The sequence below is a fragment of the Moschus berezovskii genome, chromosome 16 (genome assembly GCF_049115385.1).
Source record: "Moschus berezovskii isolate FMDL1 chromosome 16, NW_MosBer_1.0, whole genome shotgun sequence".
Taxonomy (NCBI): Eukaryota; Metazoa; Chordata; class Mammalia; order Artiodactyla; family Moschidae; genus Moschus; species Moschus berezovskii.
In genome coordinates, this window is record NC_142475.1 from 21,639,715 (window position 1) to 21,662,148 (window position 22,434).

The 22,434-nt window shown below is 42.7% G+C and overlaps 2 protein-coding genes and 1 long non-coding RNA gene across 4 annotated transcripts in view; 2 read left to right on the forward strand and 1 right to left on the reverse strand.

The window, feature by feature from the left end:
* LRP12 (LDL receptor related protein 12) overlaps positions 1-8,545 on the reverse strand; it is a 91,638-nt gene extending 83,093 nt beyond the window's left edge. For both annotated transcript variants that reach the window (XM_055431697.2, XM_055431696.2), the window contains exon 1: positions 8,328-8,545. In XM_055431697.2, the coding sequence (XP_055287672.2) occupies positions 8,328-8,406 (79 nt within the window). In that variant the 5' untranslated portion in view covers positions 8,407-8,545. The remainder of the gene's footprint in view (positions 1-8,327) is intronic.
* Positions 8,388-22,434, forward strand: part of LOC148775230 (uncharacterized) — a 158,825-nt gene continuing 144,778 nt past the window's right edge. The window contains exon 1 of the mRNA XM_088844751.1: positions 8,388-8,928. Coding sequence (XP_088700877.1) covers positions 8,418-8,928 — 511 coding nt within the window. The 5' untranslated portion in view covers positions 8,388-8,417. The remainder of the gene's footprint in view (positions 8,929-22,434) is intronic.
* Positions 9,727-22,434, forward strand: part of LOC148775231 (uncharacterized) — a 136,404-nt gene continuing 123,696 nt past the window's right edge. Inside the window, exon 1 of the long non-coding RNA XR_016039341.1 lies at positions 9,727-9,921. This is a non-coding gene — a long non-coding RNA (uncharacterized LOC148775231). The remainder of the gene's footprint in view (positions 9,922-22,434) is intronic.

The window sequence follows — 22,434 nt, forward strand, 5'->3', positions numbered from 1 at the left end:
ATACAGAGAGTTCACTAATTTGATTTCAGATTCCACATTGCAACTAAACTTTAAAAAGTTACTACTTCTCAAGTCTTGGTGCAGCATCAAAGAATATTCACATTTATCTGAAAAAGCTACTAAAATTCTTCTCACACAGTTATCTATGTGAAGCCAGCTATTCTTCCTATACCTCAAGCAAAACATGTCACAACAGACTGACTGCAGAGGCAGACATGAGAAATCGGCTGTCTTCTATTAAGCCAGACATTATAGTGATTTGCAAAAATGTATAGCAACGCCATTCTTCTTATTTAACTTTTTTTGGGGAAATTTTAGTTGTCATTTTACATATTTTTAAATCGTATGCCACTTAAGGTCACACGTAACGGGGTTTCTTTTTCAACTTTATCATATTATTTAAAAACATCTATTTCTGTCATATAAAAAACATTCTTTGAGTCCCTCAGCAATTGTGGAACCCTCAGGTGGGAGTGGGAGTCAAGAGCAGCAGCAGCAGCAGCATCACTCCTGCCTACCTATGTAAAAAAAATAAAATAATTGTGGAGCCCCAAGTCCCAAAAGTTTAAACTGCTGGTGTACAGTTTTCCCTTATGTGAATATACTGCATACCATAATTTATTCATCCATTCTATTGCTGATGGACATATGGGCTGTTTCTAGTCTGGAATTAAAACAAGTAAGGATGCTATGAATATCCTCGTACATGTCTTCTGATGCACGTGACATCCTTGCATCTATTGAGTCTATATCAGGAGCAGAACTGCTGGATCACAGGGCTTGTATATAACAGATACTGTTTTCAAAGTGGCTACTAAGCATTTGAATGTGGTTGTGGACATGAGTTTGGGTGAAATCCGGGAGTTGGTGATGGACAGGGAGGCCTGGCGTGCTGTGATTCATGGGGTCGCGGAGAGTCGGACACGACTGAGCGACTGAACTGAACTGAATCTAATTGAGATGAACTATAAGAATAAAATTTACACTAGATTGTAAAGATTTAGTATGAAAAACATAACGCAGAATATCTCATTAATAATTTTATATCAATTACACATCAAAATATTTTAGATCTATTAAATACATTATTAACATTAATCTCACCTTTTTTGTTGTTGTTGATACTAGAAAGTTTAAAACCATGTGTATGACTTACACTTGAAGCTCACATGATATATGTTAGGCAGTGCTGCTCCAGGGGGACATACAGAGAAGTAAAACAGGAAAATACCAAATTTGCATATATTAAGAACAATCTGAGAAGTTTAGGTAACGGGCACCTAGTTTGGGGCAACCAGGAAAGATCTCCCAAAGGAGATAACATCAAAAAGCAAGCCGAAGGATGGCAGTAGTCCACATAGAGAAGAAAGTGGTGGAGGAAGGCGGATAAAACCAGGCAAAGAGCAGTGTGTGCAAAGGCCAGGAGACAGAGAACCGTGTTCAGTGTGTGCTCAGTATAGTGTAGCAGGAACACCATGGTGGGGAGAGGCATGGTGGAGGAAGTGACAGAGACAAGAAAGGTAGAATCCGCTAGATCCTGAAGGGCCTAGTGATGCTTCTATTTTAAGAAAAGGGAACTACTAGTAGGTTTTAAGCAAGAAAGTTACGTAATCATATCCTCACTTTAGAAGAGTCCCTCTGTGGCTGCTCTGTGTGATATGAGTGAATCAGGATAAGACTCAAGACTAGCTGGGACTGTTACAGTAATGGAGATTAAAAGATAATGTGAAGAAAACAGCAGTAAAGAGATGTGAACCTTAGGCAAAATCACTGTTCTCAAAGCTTCAGTTTCTTCTAATAATACCCACCTCAGAGTTATTTTGAGGATTTAAAGGAGGCATCTTTTTGCAAAGGACTTCTGTATTCTAATTCTCTGTGAAAGGTTTTGGTGTCATTGGAACAGACAATAATAAATCCAAGAATCTGAATTCTATTTTAGAATATGCCAGACAAAAAGATTCATGTCTTCTCCAACTTACTAAAACCTAAAAGACAGCTTAACAATCAATGAAATTAAGTCAGATAATTACATCTGAATGGTACTTTCCAACTATGACACATTCTACTGTGCTCCATTTAACATGAAAAGATTGGCACCATGTCCCAGCTCTAAAAACTGAAATGGAAGTGTGTTCAAGGTAAATATCAAGTTACTTTTACGCAGTGGTAAAAACATGAATGCACAAAATTTCATGTCTTCACCAAAGTAATACTAGCAGGGAAATGAGTTATCAAATATTCAAGAAGAAGAAAACTATTTGGTCTCAGTTATCAAATATTCAAGAACTAAAAAACTATTCAGTAGGTTTCATTTATTTTGAAGTTGTGGGATCTTCTAAAGTTATATCTTCTGTAAATAAACTATTCAGTCTAGGGCGGGGAAGGTAAAAGGTAATTTTATTTTTCCAAAAACTCTGAAGTTATCTGATCCACCAATGTATTCTGACTCTCCTAAGACAAACAACAATCTTTAACTGATCACTTGGTAGAAAGTGTTTAACTTGGGCAAAAAGACCCTTAAATCTAACATTTGTTCTACACTTTATTTTCTGCCTGAAACACTTTTAAAACACTGTAGGAAGTTTTGTTCTGCACTTACTTCATCAACAAAAATGACACTCCTTAGAACTGAGTTCTCCATAGAAGACTTCTTAAGCCTCTCCCCTTTTTAACTTTAAGCCCACTCCCAGGGTCTGTGTTGCACAACTATTCACAATATACCTTCCTGAACTGGATGTTTTTAGCCTTCTCTTTTCTAGATTAAAAAACAGAAACTTAACTTCCTAGGGTCTACACTGATTTACTGAATTATGGAAACAGAAATGACCCTCAACCTCTCAGCTCTTTTCTTTACTCTCACAGGATGATCTCATGTTCTGTTATTTCTCCATCATCCTACCTCCAAACCTATGGACCCCTTCCCTCTTTTGGCAAGAGAGAAAGTATCCCTTTCTTCCATATCAAAAGGCAATCCATACTCTTCCTTCTATCCACCACTCCTACCTCAGTCCAAGCTCCTGTGTCTCTCAGCCAAAACCTATCATCCCACCTCTGCCCTTGCCTACTTCTCAACAATTCGCACAGTGGCAAAAGCAACTGTTTCAAAACAGAAATCACATTATGTCACTTAAACTGTGTCAATTAAGTTACACTTAAAACAAGCCCAAACTATGTTGGTTTCCAACACCCTGAGCTCCTGCCTGAGAGTCTAGACTGACCTCATCACTCTTATGACCATTGTGATCCAGCTGCTGATTTTATTTCTTTACTTGCAACACACCAGCTCTTCCACATCAGCTCTTTTCCAAGTCTGGATCTTCCATGGGTTGTTTCCATGTGCAAAGCTCTCCTATCCCAACCATAACATGGCTAGCTATCCTTCAGGTCTCCTGTTTTCCTCTACAATGAAGCCTTCCTCTAACTACTCTGTCTGTTACTGTCTCTGACCCTTGTTTGTTTTTGTTAGAGCACAGAAGTTACTCGCTAGACTATAAACTCTATGAGGGCAGAAACCATATTCACTAGGTTGTTGTGTCTTACATACTGCAAGTAAGTACTCCACGAATATTTGCTCGATGAATGAGTGAGTGAAGAGAGAGACAGGATTGAGCTTCAGTCTTGGTTCTATTGTATCCTAGTGGTATGAGCTTAGACTCTCTGAGATTCTATTTTAAAAAAAAAAAAAGAAATAATACCTTGTAGGATTTCTAAATGAGACCTAATGAAGATTAACGGGCACTGAATGAAGACCACGCACAGTATCTGAACTTAATTTAGTAAATGTTAGTTCCTTCCCTTCCTTCTATAGTTTAGAGAATAAGAATTCCCTAAGCTAATTCTGTATTGAAACTAAAGAGACAGACAGACAAACCTGTCTATCTACATATACATCTACTGTTGCACCTGCTTAAAAAGACTAATGACATGCATTTGAACAGATAGACTGGTAACTTGTATTTGTAGGATCTAGTCTTGCACCTTAGAAAATGAGGAGTAAGTAGGATACATCTTACTCACCCCTGTCACAAAGGACAGGGTGGGGTGAGGAGAAAATGAAGAGAAATTAAGGAACTGGAAGGAAAAGTAATCTGAGAAATTAGAAATCATTAATTCAACCTCAACTTCTAAGCTTAGAAAAACTTTCAATTACCTACAAAGACTTGCAGCTGGAACAGGATTAGAACTCATTCTAAAATAAAACATTTTCTATTTAAATCTATATAATTCTCATCTATATTAAATCTTTACCTTTCATTTCGTTTTTACCTTCCATTCTTTTAACATGACAAAAGAATAAACAACAAAGAAACGCCAAATACAAAAACACTTCAGATCAGAGAAACAAAAACAGTATTAAGCAATTAATTTAGTTTTATTCAACATTTTATGTAATCAAGCTTGACTTTCTTAGAAGTAACTGGAATCCAGTTTAGATTTTTTTTCTTATGTTCTAGTTATTTCTACAATCTTTCTAAAATTGGAACTTCTCATCTATCCTTCAACTGGAAATTTATAAAATGCTGCAGAAAGTTTCATAAAATTCATTGGGAAAGACTCACCCATTAGACATAAACTGCAAGATATGTTCCCACAACATCTAGAACAGCAGTGCATACAGAAAGAACTTTTGACTAAAATGAGCTGAAAACCAGTTTAAAGATAACATTTTGTCACAAGTCAGTCAGTATACATCAGGAAGAGTTCTCACTGCTCTCAAACGTTCTAGGAGCAAGTAACTGAAGACTGAACCACCTACAACTCTTCAAGGCTACTGTAAAATGATATACAAATACAACAAACACTTTAAGTTACATTTTAAGGCTTCACCTATGGCAGAATTTTACAAACTAAGAATTGTATTCTGTAAGTGGGTCCAAGCCAGTAAATGAAGAAAGGAAGCCAGGACAGAAGGAATGAATGAAGAAGCAGGACAGAAGTGAGCATCTCAGGTGGTACCAACAAGTATTATTTCATGAACTTTGTTTTGTTCTGGGAGTAATAAAAAAATGCAATATTTTAGGTATTTTATGGTTTTATTTTTATTTTAGGTTTTGGGTGGGGGGGAAGATTAGAAAACATTGACCTGGGAGACAAACAGAAGTGGAAAAGGGAAAGTAAAGGAACTGTCACAGTTACCAAATTATGGTTAGCTTGTTACTGACCAGGAGACAGTCAGGGAAACCTCCATGCATTCTAACAGTCAGATGTCCCCATGTGAGATATGGAAAAAACACCTTCTCCCCTTACAGCCAGCCTAACACAGTAAAAAGCCGACTCACTGGAAAAGACTCTGAAGCTGGGAAAGATAGAAAGTAGAAGAAGAGGGCGACAGAGGATTAGACGGTTGGATGGCATCACCAATTCAATGCACATGAGTTTGAGCAAATCTGGGAGATAGTAAAGGACAGGGAAGCCTGGCATGCTGCAGTCCATGGGGTTGCAAAGAGTCGGACATGACTGATCGACTGAACAACACCACAGTGCCCAGTAAAGCTCACAGCTGCCCTCACTGTTCTTATTCCTACAAACTTCCAACGGCAGAGGTCAACCTTTACCTTCTCCTGCTAGGAACATTCAGTGCAGTTAAGATACAGCACCTCGTGAAGATAATTATCGGTCTTTGAACAACTACTCCTATAAAACATTAACTGTATTCCACATCATAATCAAGACTTTCAAATGAGGCGCGGGCATTCAGAAAAGTAACTTGGAAGGAAAACAGTCACACTATTCCACTAAAACAGTCACATTTAATAGTCACAGGGTCCATGAAATTGGTCATGTGAAGAGAATAAACATCAAAATACAGATTATTTTTTAAGGCATTTGAAATGTTTCAAGATTCATGGCACAACCTGGAGCCATTTACAACTACATTTTAACAGACAAGAAAGAGTCACTCTGTGAAGCTAGTATTGGAACTGCCCCAATAGCCAATCTACCTGTATTTCCTCCCCCGCACTGGGTCTAAGTTAAGCATTGCTCCAAATATTCAGTTGCATTAACAGAGGTTAAACACATGTTTTGATGTAAACAAGGGACAGCTCCATAAACTACAGGGTGTATTTGTTCCATAGGCTCAGAACAGGTACTTCTCAGGATACATCCACTACTCATCACAACTATTGGACACACAAGTAAAATCTCACTACCAAATGAATGCACACCCCTTCCCACACTTCTGTTCCAGCTTTTTTCCTCTAATACAAATCCACAGAGGACTGAAGAGACAGAAGAGGACAAAAAGTGCAGCAATAAAGAGATTTTCCCCAATTGCAATGAAGGAGTGAAGGGCTCCTTTAATCTCTGCTCACAGTTTAATGTTCCGCTTGGCTCACTACCTCCTTTTTCTTCATACTTTGAAACTTGCTGTGTAGCTTGAGATATCAACCCTTCGCATAATCACTCGCTAGTTTTATAACCTGATGCCACATTGTTGGAAAAAGGAGCTTCAGTCTTTGCCTACTAACAATTTCTCACTAAACACAAATTCCCCAAACATAAATATCTGATAAGCACCTACTAGAAAGTCAATACTTGTGCACCAAGACAAAATTATGGGGTTCACAGCCTTTTATCCCTAGAGGCCAAAAGACTTTAGTTCAAACACTAATGGCATAGCTTTTAATGAAAGCAGAGCTAAGAGAACCTGTTTGTTTATCCATTCTGATCAGACAACACTGACTCAATTCTGACTACAGTAGAGAACAAAGCTGGACACTCTTAATCACACTAAAGATGCCTCTCTCTTTCTTCTCTCTCCTGGACCATTACACCAAACCTAGTGCAGAACTACACCCACCTTCAGGCTAGAAGAAACACATAATAGCTTATTGATCTCTGGTGTAGACCCAAACCCACAAGTCACCAGGCAAGTAGGGATCACAGCCACTCGATGCAACTAACAATCAAAAGTTTTGCACTGGGTTTTCTGGTCACAAATAAGCACACCATTGGCAATGACCACATCAAATGTGGACCAACTCCCCCCAAACAAAAATAATAATATATTAATCAGCTCAGGGAGCAGCGATGCATTGTGAATCGTACAGAAGAACTACAATTTCTTGGTTGTCAGTAAAGGTCCGTTTCAGTTCACTAAATTCTTCATTTCCTGTAATTTCTCAGGTTTTTTAAAGTTACGGTCACATTCAATCCCATAGACAAGTGCTTTCAAACGAGATAATGCTCCCTTGTAAATTACGTGGGTGGAATTAAGCGTTTGTGGCAATTTTTAGAAGTAAAATTTACCTAAGAAGGGCAACTTCCAATTATTTCCCTCTTAAGACATCAAACCACAACTCCCAAAAGTAAAGGATAACGGTGTTCTCTGAAACAACGATTCAGTGTTTTTCAACTGAAGGAACTAAGAACAGTCAAGTGAGAAGTGGAACTCAAAGTCTCTCAAGCAATGAATGTTCTTTCCAGTGAATTCCATGTAGCTCTTGTTCTGATCCCTGTGTAATACATAAAGCTTGGTCCTCGCTCATAGCCTCAGCCTTCTCTTAACCTCAAAGGCATATATACGTAATAACAACCCACCGACTGCAATAAAGCAACAGTGACAACGCTGGATGAGACGACAAACGAACCGGGAGTCAGCACAGACACGTACGCCCCAGGAAGGAGAGACGGAGATAGGGCTGGAAACTATTTTCTGGCCTTCTCCCGCGCGCTGCTCCAGAGGAAAGGGCAGGATCTTGCATGCCCGAGGATCAGCAGAGCCTCGGCCCCGGAGGTGCAGGGATGGGATGAAAATAGCGGGCTGCTTCACCAGCGAGTTGGGGAAGGCGGGGAGTCGGTGCGGTGGGAATTCCACTGCGGACAGAACTTCCTGGCCCCGCGAGGGCCGAGGCGGGCTGGACCGTCCCGGCCGGCGGCGGGGGGCGACCTCCCTTTCTCTCTCCCCCACACCGCACATCTTTGTCGTGTGCGGAGTGTGCAAGGGGCGACGAGTTCCCGAGGAGCCGGCCGCCGGGGCCCTCCAGCCCGGATCGGGAAGTCCGCCCGCCACCCTCGGGCTTCTCGGGGGGTTTGGGGGGCTCCCCCCAGCCCCGGGGACGCCCAAGCCGCTCTCCAACACCCCCGAGGGTCTGGAGGCGGACGAGCCGACCCGCAGCATCTCCGCGTCGGGGGGGACGCCTCTCCCGCTGCATCCACCCCTCGCCCGGTCTTTTGTCCCGCCGGCAGCCGGGGTCTCCCGCCGGCTCCTCGGAGAGCCCCTGTCCTGGAGGCCTCGGGGCTCCGGGTCGCCTCAGCTTTTTTTTTTTTCTGTCAGCGGCGGGGCCGGGGGTGGTGGTGGGGGGCGCGGAAACGCGGACACTTACCGTACACCCCGGCGAGGAAAAGCAAGAGCAGCGCAGACCGCCACCGCGGAGACTCTTTTGTGTTCCAGCGACGGGCCATAACCGCGGCAGATGGAAGGAGCGAGGCGGCGAAGGAGGAGGAGGAGGAGCCGGGGCCAGACGCCGCCGCCGCCGCCGCCGAGCCCCCGCGGCTCCCTGCGCTCTCCGCGGCGGCGGGAGGGGGAGGGCCGGGCCGCCGCCGCCCGCGCGCGCTCCCGCCCGCTGCCGCCTCCCTCCGGCCGCCTCCTCAGCAGCTCGCCGGCTGCCCCCGCCCCGCCCTCCCGGGGTCCGCGCTACAGCCCTCCCGGGGGCAGGGGTAGCCGGCGGCGGAGCGAGGCGAGGCGAGGCGAGCGGGCGGCACACGCGCGACTCCGGCCTCACCTCACGCCGCACAGGCTGGCCCGCGCCCGCCGCCACCCGCCAGACAGCGCGAGCCGGCACCCGCGCCCATCCGTGCGATCGGCGATCCCCTGGCCCGCCTGCCTTGGTCCCCGCCCCGCCTCCCCCCGCCGGACCTTCTCCGTCTCCGGGGCCGCGTTCCTCGCGACGGGAGCAGGAGGAGCAAGGCAGCGCCAATCGATGGGTGAGCGCGAGAACGCCGGCCGCCGGGTTGCCCCGGCTGGGGTCGGGGGAAGCGTGGGGGGACCCGGCTTCGGAGCTGCGCCGCCGCCTGAGGCCTCGGGGCAGCTTCCCGCGGGGTGGTGTGAGGGCGAGCCGGGAGGCGGAGGGTGGCCGCCTGAGCGAGGAGAGTGGGTGTCCCAGAAGCTGGGAACTTGAGAGTTGCGCCTCCCTACCCCTCCCTGCCGCCACTTAACACCGGCGCGGAGCTCGCGGTAGGCGGGTGCAGGGTCGCTGTGGATGCCGCCGGGGACCTGCGGCCGGACGCCCGCGCGCGAGGTGCCCGAGGATGAGCTGGGCAGGGCTGGAGTACCGAGCCCTTCCAGACTGGCGTGGAGGCGGTGTGACCGTCCCGCGGGGGAGTTGGAGCCGGGCCGGGGATGCTTAGCCTGAGACGACCTTAGGGGCCGGGAAGTGGGAGACGGATTCACTCGGCCATCCGTCACGTCCCTGGGCATCTTTCCCCGTCCCAACAAGTGTGACTGCATCGCCGTAGCACTTTCCAAATACATTCGTTGTGACTCTGGCACGTCAGACCTTCCGCCTTGTATTTTTCAAGTGTTTGTCTGCACGTCTTATCTCCCTTAGTAGATTATCATTGGCCTTTACATGCACTCTCCGGGCTGTTGAAGGAAGACCTACCATGCTCCTGCTGTCCAATTGACATTGGTTATCTCTTTTTAATCCCTAACGACCTTGTGAGATAAGTTTTATTATACATATTTTACAGATAAGAAAACGCGACTCAGGTTCAAGTATCCAAAAAAGTGTAACAAACGAATGGTTTGAAACAGTATTTCTCATCCCAAATTCAAGGCTGTTTCCTGTCTACTGCAACATACTCTATGCTGCTGCTGCTGCTAAGTCGCTTCAGTCGTGTCCGACTCTGTGCGACCCCATAGACGGCAGCCCACCAGGCTCCTCCGTCCCTGGGAGCACGATGCTTAGTGCATAGCAGGTAAATATTAAGATTTAAGATGAATTTTTTTGAGGGGATATTTAGTCTTTCTGTCCCCTACCGATTTTACCCCTTTTAGATTTTTTTTCCTGGAAGTGGTATTCCAAACGGTGAAAAAATTTATTAACAAACAATGCAAAACCCAGTAATAACAAATCTTGTATTATCTGGCAAAGCAAACACAATCTAGATCTCCAAAAATGTTTTGCACTCTTGTTGGAGAGAAAGGGAGCAGCTTCAGTGTTCTTCATTTAACAACCAGCGATTGTCTTTCCTAGTTTTAGGAGTGGAGCCACTACTGGCTTGATTCTTGAGATCTCTTTCCAGAAATTGTGATGCAGACCGCTGTGTTTAGAACAGGTCACAAACAAAAGGAAGAGACTGCATGTAAATGCCTCTCTGCCCTTTTCCTCCCAGTCAAGGAACCCTATCTCCCAGACAAGACTCACAGTGCTCTCCTCCTTAACTCTTCCCTTTACCCCCTCTCACCTTTGCACTTTCTCAGGCCCCCACCTCCACCCCCCAGACCTGTTTTCTGACAGGTACCAAGTTCTCAAACCTTTTGCTCTGGGGCGGGGGGCGGGGGGTGGGGGGGTGGTGTTGCTGAGTCATGTCCCATTCTTTGCAACCCCATGGACTGTGTGTGTGTGTGTGTTGCTCAGTCATGTCCCATTCTTTGCAACCCCATGAACTGTATTCTGCCAGGCTACTCTGCCTATAGAATTCTCCAGGCAAGAATACTGAAGTGGGTTGCCATTTCTTTCTCCAGGGGATCATCCTGATCCAGGGATTGAACCTGTGTCTCCTGCATTGCAGGTGGATTCTTTACCATCTGATCCACCAGGGAAGCCCCAGGGCCACTTTAAAAACACTTAGAGTTTGCTGAAAACTCCAAAGAGCTTTTATTTAGGTGGGTCACATCTACTGATACTTCAGTTGCTCAGTTGTGTCTGACTCTTTGGCAACTCCATGGACTGCAGCACACCAGGCCTCCCTGTCCATCGCCAACTCCCGGAGCTTACTCAAACTGATGTCCATTGAGTTGGTGATGCCATCTCATCCTCTGTCATCCCCTTCTTCTCTTGCCTTCAATCTTTCCCAGCATCAGGGTCTTTTCCAGTGAGTCAGTTCTTCGCATCAGGTGGCCAAAGTGTTGGAGTTTCAGCTTCAGTATCAGTCCTTCTAATGAATATTCAGGACTGATTTCCTTTAGGGTGAACTGGTTGGATCTCCTTGCAGTCCAAGGGACTCTCAAGAGTCTTCTCCAACACCACAGTTCGAAAGCGTCAATTCTTCGGCACTCAGCTTTCTTTATATAAATCCAGCTCTCACATTCATACATGACTACTGGAAAAACCATAGCTTTGACTAGACAAACCTTTGTTGGCAAAGTAATGTCTCTGCTTTTCAATATGCTCTGTAGGTTGGTCATAACTTTCCTTCCAAGGAGTAAGTGTCTTTTAATTTTATGGCTGCAGACACCATCTGCAGTGATTTTGGAGCCCAAAAAATAAAGTCAGCCACTGTTGCCACTGTTTCCTCATCTGTTTGCCATGAAGTGATGGGACCAGATGCCATGATCTTAGTTTTCTGAATGTTGAGTTTTAAGCCAACTTTTTCACTCTCCTCTTTCACTTTCATCAAGAGGCTCTTTAGTTCTTCTTCACTTTCTGCCATAAGGGTGGGGTCATCTGCATATCTGAGGTTATTGGTATTTCTCCTGGCAATCTTGATTCCAGCTTGTGCTTCATCCAGCACAGCATTTCTCCTGATGTCCTCTGCATATAAGTTAAATATGATAGTTATCATTTTGAAATTAAAACAATTAAAAAATATGTGTAAATTCACTTAAAAAGTGTGTTACAGGTTAACTCTTTTCCAGAACAAAAATCTTTAGTAAAAAGTGTGTCATTATTTCCATCTTTATAAATCTCATTCTCATATTTGCTTCTGCATCCAGTCTGTTGCAAGATGTTCCTTTGGTTAAAGTATATGAGGAAAATTCAGATACACACAGATATGTGATTGGCGAAGAGAGGACCTTGTGTACCTCCCCAGGGTCCTTAGATAAAATTTTGAAAACTGTTGATCTAGGTGTCTATCTTACTACGTTCAAAAAACTATTTTGGTTCTCATTGGAAAAAATACAGTAAATATTCATTCTAAGGGTATTAGCAGCTGAGCACTTAAATGTTCATCAACTAAGTGTATGTTTCAAGAGGGAACATTTTTTTCCTACAAAATCTAATTTTAATTGATCATCAGACCTGTGTTTCTCAGCCGGCCCACGCCTCAGGCTCATGTGCTCATATCTGAGTTTTTGTGACCCCGTGGACTGTAGCCCTCCAGGCTCCTCTGTCCCTGGGATTCTCCAGTCAAGAATACCTGAGTGGGTTGGCATTGCCTCCTCCAGGGGATCTTCCTAACCCAGGGATTGAACCTGTGTCTCCTGCTTGGCTGATGGATTCTTTACCACCGAGCCACCTGGGAAGCCTGGGCCCAGGCCTAGTATTCAGTATTACCTTTTTCTCACTATGTCTATTGAGCTGAGAAACTAGATGTTTCTACTACTAACCTGATATGGAAAAACCTAAAAAACTTTTGGACCACACCAATACATCAGGTAACCCATGTATGAGAAAGCACGTGCTGCTGCTGCTGCTGCTAAGTCACTTCAGTCGTGTCCGACTCTGTGTGACCCCATAGACGGAAGCCCACCAGGCTCCCCTGTCCCTGGGATTCTCCAGGCAAGAACACTGGAGTGGGTTGCCATTTCCTTCTCCAATGTGTGAAAGTGAAAGTGAAGTCGCTCAGTCGTGTCCGACCCTTAGCGACCCCACGGACTGCAGCCTACCAGGCTCCTCCATCCATGGGATTTTCTAGGCAATAGTACTGGAGTGGCTTGCCATTGCCTTCTCCGGAGAAAGCACGTAGAAATCTATAAAAGCTATATAAATTGGTCAGTACTGGTAACAGTTCTTTTGCAGTTGGAGTACTGATTTAACTTGGCCAGCATTCTCATCTACACCCCATAAAGCATAAAGCATGCTCCTGAGACTCTTAGTGGTTCTTAGTCTTGGTCCCTTAGTCCATAGATGTGTTTCAGGGATCCTGAAATTGTATGAAATTTTGTGCTTATATATTTTTGTAGGCAGAAGATTTGTTATTTTCAGCAGTTTCTTGAAGGACTGTGTCAATCATTTTTAAAAATGTTTAAGAAAAATTGAATGAAGCAGCTACTTGAGTTGCTTCTTAATCCTTTTCCAAATGGTTCTCAAGCTCCTCGAAGACATGCATTTGGGAGTGGAGAAGTACATCGACTATGTACTTTTCCCCTTGACTATTCTGAAAAGAGCCATGCTTTTCCAGTTTGTGGAGATGTGCCCGTAAATAATCCTTTTGTTTTGATTTTGCACTTCTCTTTCCTCCTTTTCTAGCTATCACCATATATGATGGTTTAATTTTTACTCACTAAAAAAACTGTTTCCTTCTTGGTATAGACTTTGCTTCATTTAATAGCCTTTAAGAACCTCGTCAACACCCAGTGAGGTTAGACTGGGAAATTAAGTCTACCACTGTGCACATCATCTTTTAGTGGAAAGAAAATTGATGGTAGCAGTTTTTCTGCTTGGCATGCTGCCAGGCAATGCTGAATCTCTTAACTCCCCCTCAAAGGAATATTATGTTTACAAAAGAAAAACAAACTTGATAAACACATACAAATAAAGGGAAAGAAAGGAATTTTAAAGATTGAAGTTAAATGAGAGATCTTTACAAGCAAATTGTAATTTCCATTGGAATTGAATAATAGAGGGTAGCAAATGAGATCCATCAATCTAGGCAACTTCTATACCAGTTCCCTAGCACATTTATTGTGTTTATTATTTATTACGTTCTATGTTCTGACAGCAGACCCAGCATTGTACCAAGTAGTCAAAGACATAATCCTGGCTCTAAATTGAATATCTCCAGTCCACACAGATTTAGTTTTACCTTCATAAGCCCAACTTCCTAATTGTAAAACCTGATTGCAGAGCATGCATGAATTTACAGCGCTAATAACATATATCTCCTGTAGCCATATGAAAGAGTTACCCCTACCAAGAAGAAAAGGAGGGAAAGGAAAATTGACTGCAGACATTGGTATTTATAGACAGATACTCTTGAGTGTTTTTGCTGTTTAACTCTGAGGTTTCAAATGTGCATAACTGTGTTTTTTAAGTTCTTCCCATTATTGATTGAGAACGTGAACCAGAAATGCTGGTAGGATGGAATCTTATTTATATAAGTCCATCAGAAGTGAATTTAGCAATAGTGATGACAACCCTAGGAATTTTATATTGCTAATTTCAGGCATATATAACTTAACTGTACTCTGCCCAAGTGGAAAAAGGATTTGGGGTTCCCAATGTATTTGGCAATATAGAATTAATATATTGTAGTTATTAAAAGTATAGGCCTTTAGATTTTAACAGAGATGTTTGACCTATGCGATTAACTGTGGTCAAGTAACCTAACCTTTTGTACTTCGTATTACCACCAAAAAATGGGAACATATGGGGACCTCATTAGATTATCTGCATGCCTAAAATAAGGTAAGAATAGTTGCTAACGTATTAATTTCTTTCGCTGGAGGAGGGCATGGCAACCCACTCTAGGATTCTAGCCTGGAGAATCCCATGGATAGAGGAGCCTGGCAGGCTACAATCCATAGGGTCACATGAAGTCAGACATGGCTGAAGCAACTTGGCACACACACATGTTGAGTACCTACGGCATGCTACACATTCAGTCCTCAAACAATCCTATGATGTCCATACTATTATTATCTCCACTTGTCAGCTGAACAAACAGGCAGAGAGAGGTTCAGTAGTTTTCTCAAGAACACACAGGTAATAACTGTTCAGTGTTCAAACTCAGGGAGTCTGACTTCAAACATGTACTTTAATCATTCTGCCACGTTTTATGTAAAGTACTTAAGACAATGCCAGGAACTTAGTAGGTGCTCAATAAATGGCACCACAACACATAAATGATATAAGCAAAACAGTTTTTATTCTTTAATCTCTTACCGTTTAAAATGCAGTATACATAGTAGTTTTCTGTCTTCCTTTTATTTCCTAGAAGTAGCTCACACTACTCTGGTTTAAATTAGACGTAAGCCTTTAAGGTTTTATTTTCTTGAGTTTTTGGAAAACATGAAGCAAGCATCAGTTAGATGAAACATAAGTCTGGCTTTTTGCTGCTTGTACTAAGAAATTTTTTCAGTGACCTTGTAGTCATTATTTATAGTTTCCTTTGAAGATCAGAGAACCTTAGGTTGCTTATTGCCCTAATCTTCAGAGATGATCTATGCCAGATTTTTCTGATCCCAAAGAATACATCAAATCACATGAAACTGCTCAGTTATCGAGCCATGAAAACAGAGGTCATTTCTACTAAGGAACGGATTACTCCAGCTTCATCATGAAAAGAATATTCTCCTTGGAAATACCCAGACGGGTTTGCATTTTGAATATGTACCAGCTGTGATGGAAAAGAACAGTCTAATCCTTTCAATTTCTGTAGTCTAGTGCTTCACTTGCACAGCAGGGGATGTGAAAGAAATGGTGTCAAAAAGCAGTTCAATATAAAAGTTTTATTCTCATACTCAATAAAATGAATTAAGTAACACAAACAAAAAAAAGTTAAACTTCAGACTATTATGTCAGTTGGTTCTAGTCACCAGGCACTTAACTGTAGTCACAACCTTTTTCCATGTTGTGGCTAGCTCTGCTTAAATGTAGATACTCCTGAGATGGAAACTCCAATTTACAAATACTCATATATACAAAACTGCATAAAATACTTTAGCTCTTTCAATGTATGATTTAAGGGAAATTACCGGCAGTTGGCAGGTAGAGACCTGGTTACATGGCAGCCGCTTCAGCTGACCCGTGAATGTGAAAAAGGACACAGTCCCAGAGCAGCTGTGCTGACGGTGCTTGCTCTGGATCAGACTCCCAGCAGCGCTAACCTTCAGGACTCCAGGGACCAGGGTATATGGGAGGATGCTGTTGTCCAACAAGTCTGTTCTCTGTGTTGTTCATCCTCATCAGGACAATTGACAGAGCCCCTCAGGAGACTCCTGGTACAGGTTTCAGACCTCTTCTGGCAAACCACTTAATGCGTACCCCTCATTCACTCAGAATGGAGACCTGGGTCAGTCTATGAAGGTGGGAGAATTCACTAATCCCATCAGTGACCCCTGGACTGGTGCATTTGCTAATCTGAAGAGTAGAACCAGCATCTTCAGATTCTCCCATCTTCACCGAGGGTGATGGACAAAGGAAAGAAGAGAAAGCTGCAGTGAGAGGGGGTCTTTTATAAGTTTCGTTCACTGCATCTTCAGCACCTCAAAGAGGGCCTATCTCCCAGTCAATGCTCAGGAAACATTCGTCGAGTGAGTGAATAGGGAGTTCAGAAATGAAACAGATCCCTGGCGGGTAAGGAGAGGCAAAGCTTTTGGGCAGTGTAACATTGAGGAGAAGGGACCCGTGCTTGTCCTGTCATTGCTGCCTAGGTGGTCTGCGGAGAAGGCAGCCTGATTTGGAGCTCAGGCAAAAATGGAGTAAAACATCAAGTCTTGGTCTTTTAGGAAAAGCCGATAAACCTCATTTGGAGGATGAGGCCCATTTCACCTTGTGTGCTAAGACTTAAGATATTACTTTATGAGGTTTAAAAAAATCTCATAAAGTGAGAGGGACTTCGGTGGTGGTCCAGTGGTTAAGGGGACATGGATTTGATCCCTGGTCTGGGGAGATTCCACATGCCGCATGACAACTAAGCCCACGTATCACAACTACTGAAGCCCATGCTTCCTAGAGCCCATGTTCTGCAATAAGAGAAGCCACCGCAATGAGAAGCCTGCCCTCCACAACTGGAGAGTAGCCCCCACTCCCCACAACTAGAGAAAGCCTGCCCCTGCCTGCAGCAATGAACACCCAGCTCAGCCAAAAGATAGTAATAAAAGTAATTAATTGATTAAAATTTATTATTAATTTAAAAACCTTAATGAAGAGGTCAAAAACCATATTCTGGTGTTGAAGCCAGTTTCCTATAATTTTATTTCCAGTGTTTAATATTTACATTATACTATAGGTTATGGCCACCTCATGCGACGAGTTGACTCACTGGAAAAGACTCTGATGCTGGGAAAGGTTGGGGGCGGGAGGAGAAGGGGACGACAGAGAATGAGATGGCTGGATGGCATCACCAACTCTGTGGACATGAGTTCGAGTGAACTCTGGGAGTTGGTGATGGACAGGGAGGCCTGGCGTGCTATGATTCATGGGGTCGTGGAGAGTCGGACAAGACTGAGCGACTGAACTGAACTGAACTGAACTGAGTAGGTTAAATGGACTTTTATGGCCTCAGCTGGCCTTGTATGATCTATAAGTTGGGCAGTATTTATTTTATTGATTATTAAAATAAACAGGACCTTTGTTCTCTAAACCAACAGAAACCCTTAGAAAAGAAGACTTTTTAAAGCATTCTCCTTCAGAGGACTGTGAATCAATGCCTCGTTTCGGTTATATAGAGAAATTCCAATTCCATTGTCTATGAGGTTAAACTATTCCTTAACATCAGTTTAAGAGGTAATGAAACCACTGTCCAGTGTGAAGTCAGGATCAGAGGGCACAGAAGGAAACCCAGGTGGCTAGTATGAATTCAAGATTTGTTTAATGTATTTTGAATTTCAGGGTCATCAGTCACTCCCATATTAAAATGTAAGTACAAAGAGTACTTTCCAACTTCCAAATTCTGTAATATTGTTTATCATTTGTTATCATCAATATGGCCTTCCCTCCATTTATATATACTTGTTTAAGTTGATTGTTTAGGAAAATAAAATCAATTCTATCAAAATTAACAAGAATATTGTTGAAATTGTAGTAAGAATTCACTATATTTTTGAATACTTGAGATGTGTAAAGACTGTAAAATGTAGCTCATATAACCTAATTCAGTCACTTACAGATAGAGATCTTACTCTGACAGACCAGTTATTACAGATACATGGGAACTTGTAATCTAGTGAAGAAACAGATACATCAATAAATATAAGCAACACTCATTCATTCAACAAATATTTATTGAGCACCTACTATGTGTCAGTAGTTTTTTTCAGATGTTGGAGCTGCTCAGTGAATGAACATGGTGACTGCCATGGCAGGGGTACATGTACAAAAGATGCACCAGAACCACAGGGAAAATCAGACTGGGCCTCACAATGGAAAAAATATTTGATCTGAGAAGCAAAACATAAGTAGGAGACCAACAATAAAAAAGGAGGTAGGCATCAGAAATGATTCTCAAGAAAGAACCTTCGAAGTAAATCTGTTTTAAAGCCAGACATGGTTTCTCTCCCAGGAGGATGGGAAAGAAAATGTTAAACATCCTTGGTGGATGTTTGAGGGTGAAATGTCAGTGGATGGTGGAGAGATTTGGGGCCAAGGAGGTTTTTCAGATGCCCCTCTAAGGTGACCTCTTATCTCAAAGCAACCCCTGCCTAAGGTAGAAGATACAGCAGTTCTAGCTTGACTGATTTTTCCTCCTAGAACCATACTAAACCTTTAGAAAACTGAAAGGTCACAAACATTTATTGTATCAGTGATGTTCTTTTTGGAAATTATATTTTTGGCTGATAGTGTTTCAATGTACTTAGTTGCTAACATAATAGCCAAGGCACACGTATCCTTTATCTTGTTTAATGCCAATTACTCTGTCACTATTTTGCTCAGAGCTATTGGAATAACGTCAAATGTGGTTTGGGACAGACAAGTTCAAGTCCAGAGGGGCCATATTTCCATGTCCACTGAATCAGCTGTTTCCTACTGAATTTTTTTACGACAATATTAATGACTTCTGTAGAGCCAAGTAGCTTGATCATGCTTTTAATTTAATTCAGTTGTTTAGGAAGGGAAACCAACTGCATTAATCATTTTTAAGATTCAATTTATGCATATGATATGGATACCATGTTCCCTGAAAGTGTTTTTGCTAAAGTCATTTGATTAGGAAAAAATAAAGAAAGAGTAGCTGAGTGAGTGAAAAATTTCATTGTTATGAACTTCATTTCTAAAAGTAAAGATAAATGATGAGAGAATTTGCTTGCTCTGATATATAACTGAAAACTATGTTAACTTTTGCTCAGTATATCATTTAAAATGTGTTATGCTTTCATGAGTATGTTTGTATCTCATGTCAATTAATTAAGTGCCCTTAATCCCCTATTTATATTTAAGCCTCAGGTAACAAGGTTTCTAACAAATGCATTGTGTAAATGTATTCTCTTACCAAGAAAGAAGAGGAAGTGGACAAGTTCATACATCTCACCAGCAAAAGCCCAGTATCAGAGGCCAGAAAGCTTACACAAGCCTCTTGAGGGACAGGAAGCAGTAGATTAACAATGCTTTCCATTTAAGTTCAACATTTGTTCTTAAGAAAAGCAGATGGAAGATCTTCAACACATTCCTTAGTTATGATAATAACTAGAGTATTTAAGGAAGAAGACTCTCTAAGTAACAGAAGCGTTACCTCAAAGGAATGGTGAACTGATGATGAGGAAAAGAACTAGGTTAGGATACGGAGGAATAGAAATAACCCACTCAGGACCTGGTGTGGTTCTATTTTCTCTGAGGTGCTGTCAAGGACCATTAAATAGAAGAGGCATTTATAGGATCATAAGACTGTCAGAGCTGAAAGGGTCATCTCTAGTCCAGTCTCCTAATTTTACAGGTGAGAAACTCAGGCTCATTTATGCACGGGTGACAGTACACTGTGAATTCTGATTCTGCTAGAAGACAGGCAACCTGGGAGTGATGGGGACGCAGAGCTAGACTGAGAAACTTGGGTGGAGATGGGGGAGGAAAGAGGAATTGGTTTTCAGAAAGGAAGTCCAATCTCGTGGGTTTATGCGGAATATGAAGGGAATAGCAACAGAGACAATGTCGTATCTTGGAAAAGTAGCATCAGCTGGAAGGGCTGAGGCAGCAGGAATATTCTGACAGATGGAAAACACATAGCTGGTACTGGGAGGCCAGCAGTTGGGACTGGAAAAACCGAGGAGGTAGTGAATCCTGAGCAGGTAACTCGCTGCTTAGTCAGTCATCTTCAATCCAGAGGCAGGCATCCCATCCCTGGAAAGAAAAGAAGCTCAAACTTCCATGTGTGGAATAGATAGCTAGTGGTAACGGGCTGGAGAGTGCAGGGAGCTCAGCTCGGTGCTCTGTGATGACCTAGAGGGGTGGGATGAAGGTGGGGTAGGAGGGAGGTCCAGGAGGGATGGGATATATGTATGCATGCAGGCGTACCCAGTCACGTCCAGCTGTTTACAACCCCAAGGACTGTAGCCTGCCAGGATCCTCTCTCCATGGATTTTCCCCGCAAGAATACTGGAGTGGGTTGCCATTACCTCCTCCAGGGGATCTTCCTGACTCAGGGATCAAACCCTGGTCTCCTGCATCTCCTGCATTGATATCTTTACCACTGAGTCACCTGGGAGGCCCCAGATATATGTATACAGGTAGCTGATTCACTTCATTGTACAACAGAAACTAACACAACAACACACCATTCTAAAGCAATTCTATTCCAATTAACCAAAAAAAAAAAGAAGCTTCACAAGAGCAAGAACAGGGCTTCAATCAATCCCAGAAAGATACCTAACTGGGATGCCAATTAGGCTAAAAATATATAATCAGCATTGAATTAACAGAATATTCAAGATGTGTATTTGTAGCTTTAGAGCAAGAGAGGTTTTTAGTAGAGGGTGCAGGGAGAGAGCTGCTGCTGCTGCTGCTAAGTCGCTTCAGTCGACCCCACAGACGGCAGCCTGCCAAGCTCCTCCGTCCCTGGGATTCTCCAGGCAAGAACACTGGAGTGGGTTGCCATTTCCTTCTCCTAATAGAGGCTAAAGAGGCAAATGGTGTGTAACAGGATGCTAGGGAATGACTCCCTACTTTCCTTTTAAGGAAGGATTTTTCTAAAAAAAACCCCACTAATTTGTGGGAATCTAGTGGTTCCAGCTGTGAGGGAAAGAGAGCTTCAAGTCCCATGAAAATATAGTCACTTCTAACATTGAAGACCCAATGTCATGTAGAAAACTTTTCTGCTTTATCAGGTAACTTTTCACATTTAGTAACTGAATCTAATTTAGAGATTTCACTTGAGCAGTTTGTTTTCTTTTATAAATAAGTTGAATGTTTTTTATTTATTTATTTTAATTTTTGGCCACACCCCATGTCATACAGGACCTTAGCCCCCAGCCAGGGATTGAACCCTCATCCCCTGCAATGGAAGGTGAGACTTAATCACTGGACTAGTGGGAAAGTCCCAGCAATTCTCAGTAGAACTTGCATCTGTATTGTAAGAATGGAGAATTAGAGGAAAATTTGTCCTTTCCTTCCTCATTAATAATACTGATTATTCTCATGCATGCATCTAATAATAGAACTTTGAATTGTGGCTCTTGTTTAGTTTCTAGCAAAAAGATAAAAGTAAAGAGCAATGTAATTGGAACATCTTTCAAAATTTCAGAAGAGTGGGACAATCCATGGTGTTGAAAATTAATATTATTCAGGTCAGCTTTTACCTACCATGTGAAGGATCATTGAACTGGAGGTTAACATGGTACAAAGGTTTACGTGATATGTCAACTGGACTAGATTATGGTGCCAAATTTGGTGTCTGCTTAGTTAAATGCCAGACCAGATTCTTCTGTGAAGAAATGTTTGGTATGTAATTAATATTTACATCAGTAGACTTTGCATAAAGCAGATTATATTCCATAAAATGAATGGGCAGTGTCCAATCAGTTAAAGATCTTAGGAGAAGAAACTGAGGTTTCCTAAAGAAGGAATTCTCCTTAAGACTGCAACATAGAAATTCTGCCTGAGTTTTAATCCTGCTACCCTGTGGAATTTTGACTGTAACATCAACTCTTGCCTGAATTTCGAGCCCACAGGCCAACTCTACAAATTTTGAATGTATCAGGCCCCCACAATCACCTGAGACAATTCTTTAAAATATTTATGTATCTATCTATCAAAATTGATGCTTTCAAACTGTGGGACTGGAGAAGACTCTTTATAAAGTCCCTTGGATAGCAAGGAGATCAAACCAGTCAATCCTAAAGGAAATCAACCTTGAATATTCATTGGAAGAGCTGAAGCTGAAGCTCCAATAACTTGGCTACCTGATACAAAGAACCAATTCATTAGAAAAGACCCTGATGCTGGGAAGGATGGAAGGCAGGAGAAGGGGGTGACAGAGGATGAGATGGCTGGATTATCAACTTGATGGACATGAGTTTGAACAAACTCTGGGAGATAGTGAAGGACAAGGAGGCCTGGTGTGCTGCAGTCCATTGGGTTGCAGAGTCAGACATGACTGAGCAACTGAACAGTAACAGCAGTCTGTTTATCATCCTACTGGTTCTGTTTCTCTGGAGAACTGTGACATAGCCTGTTC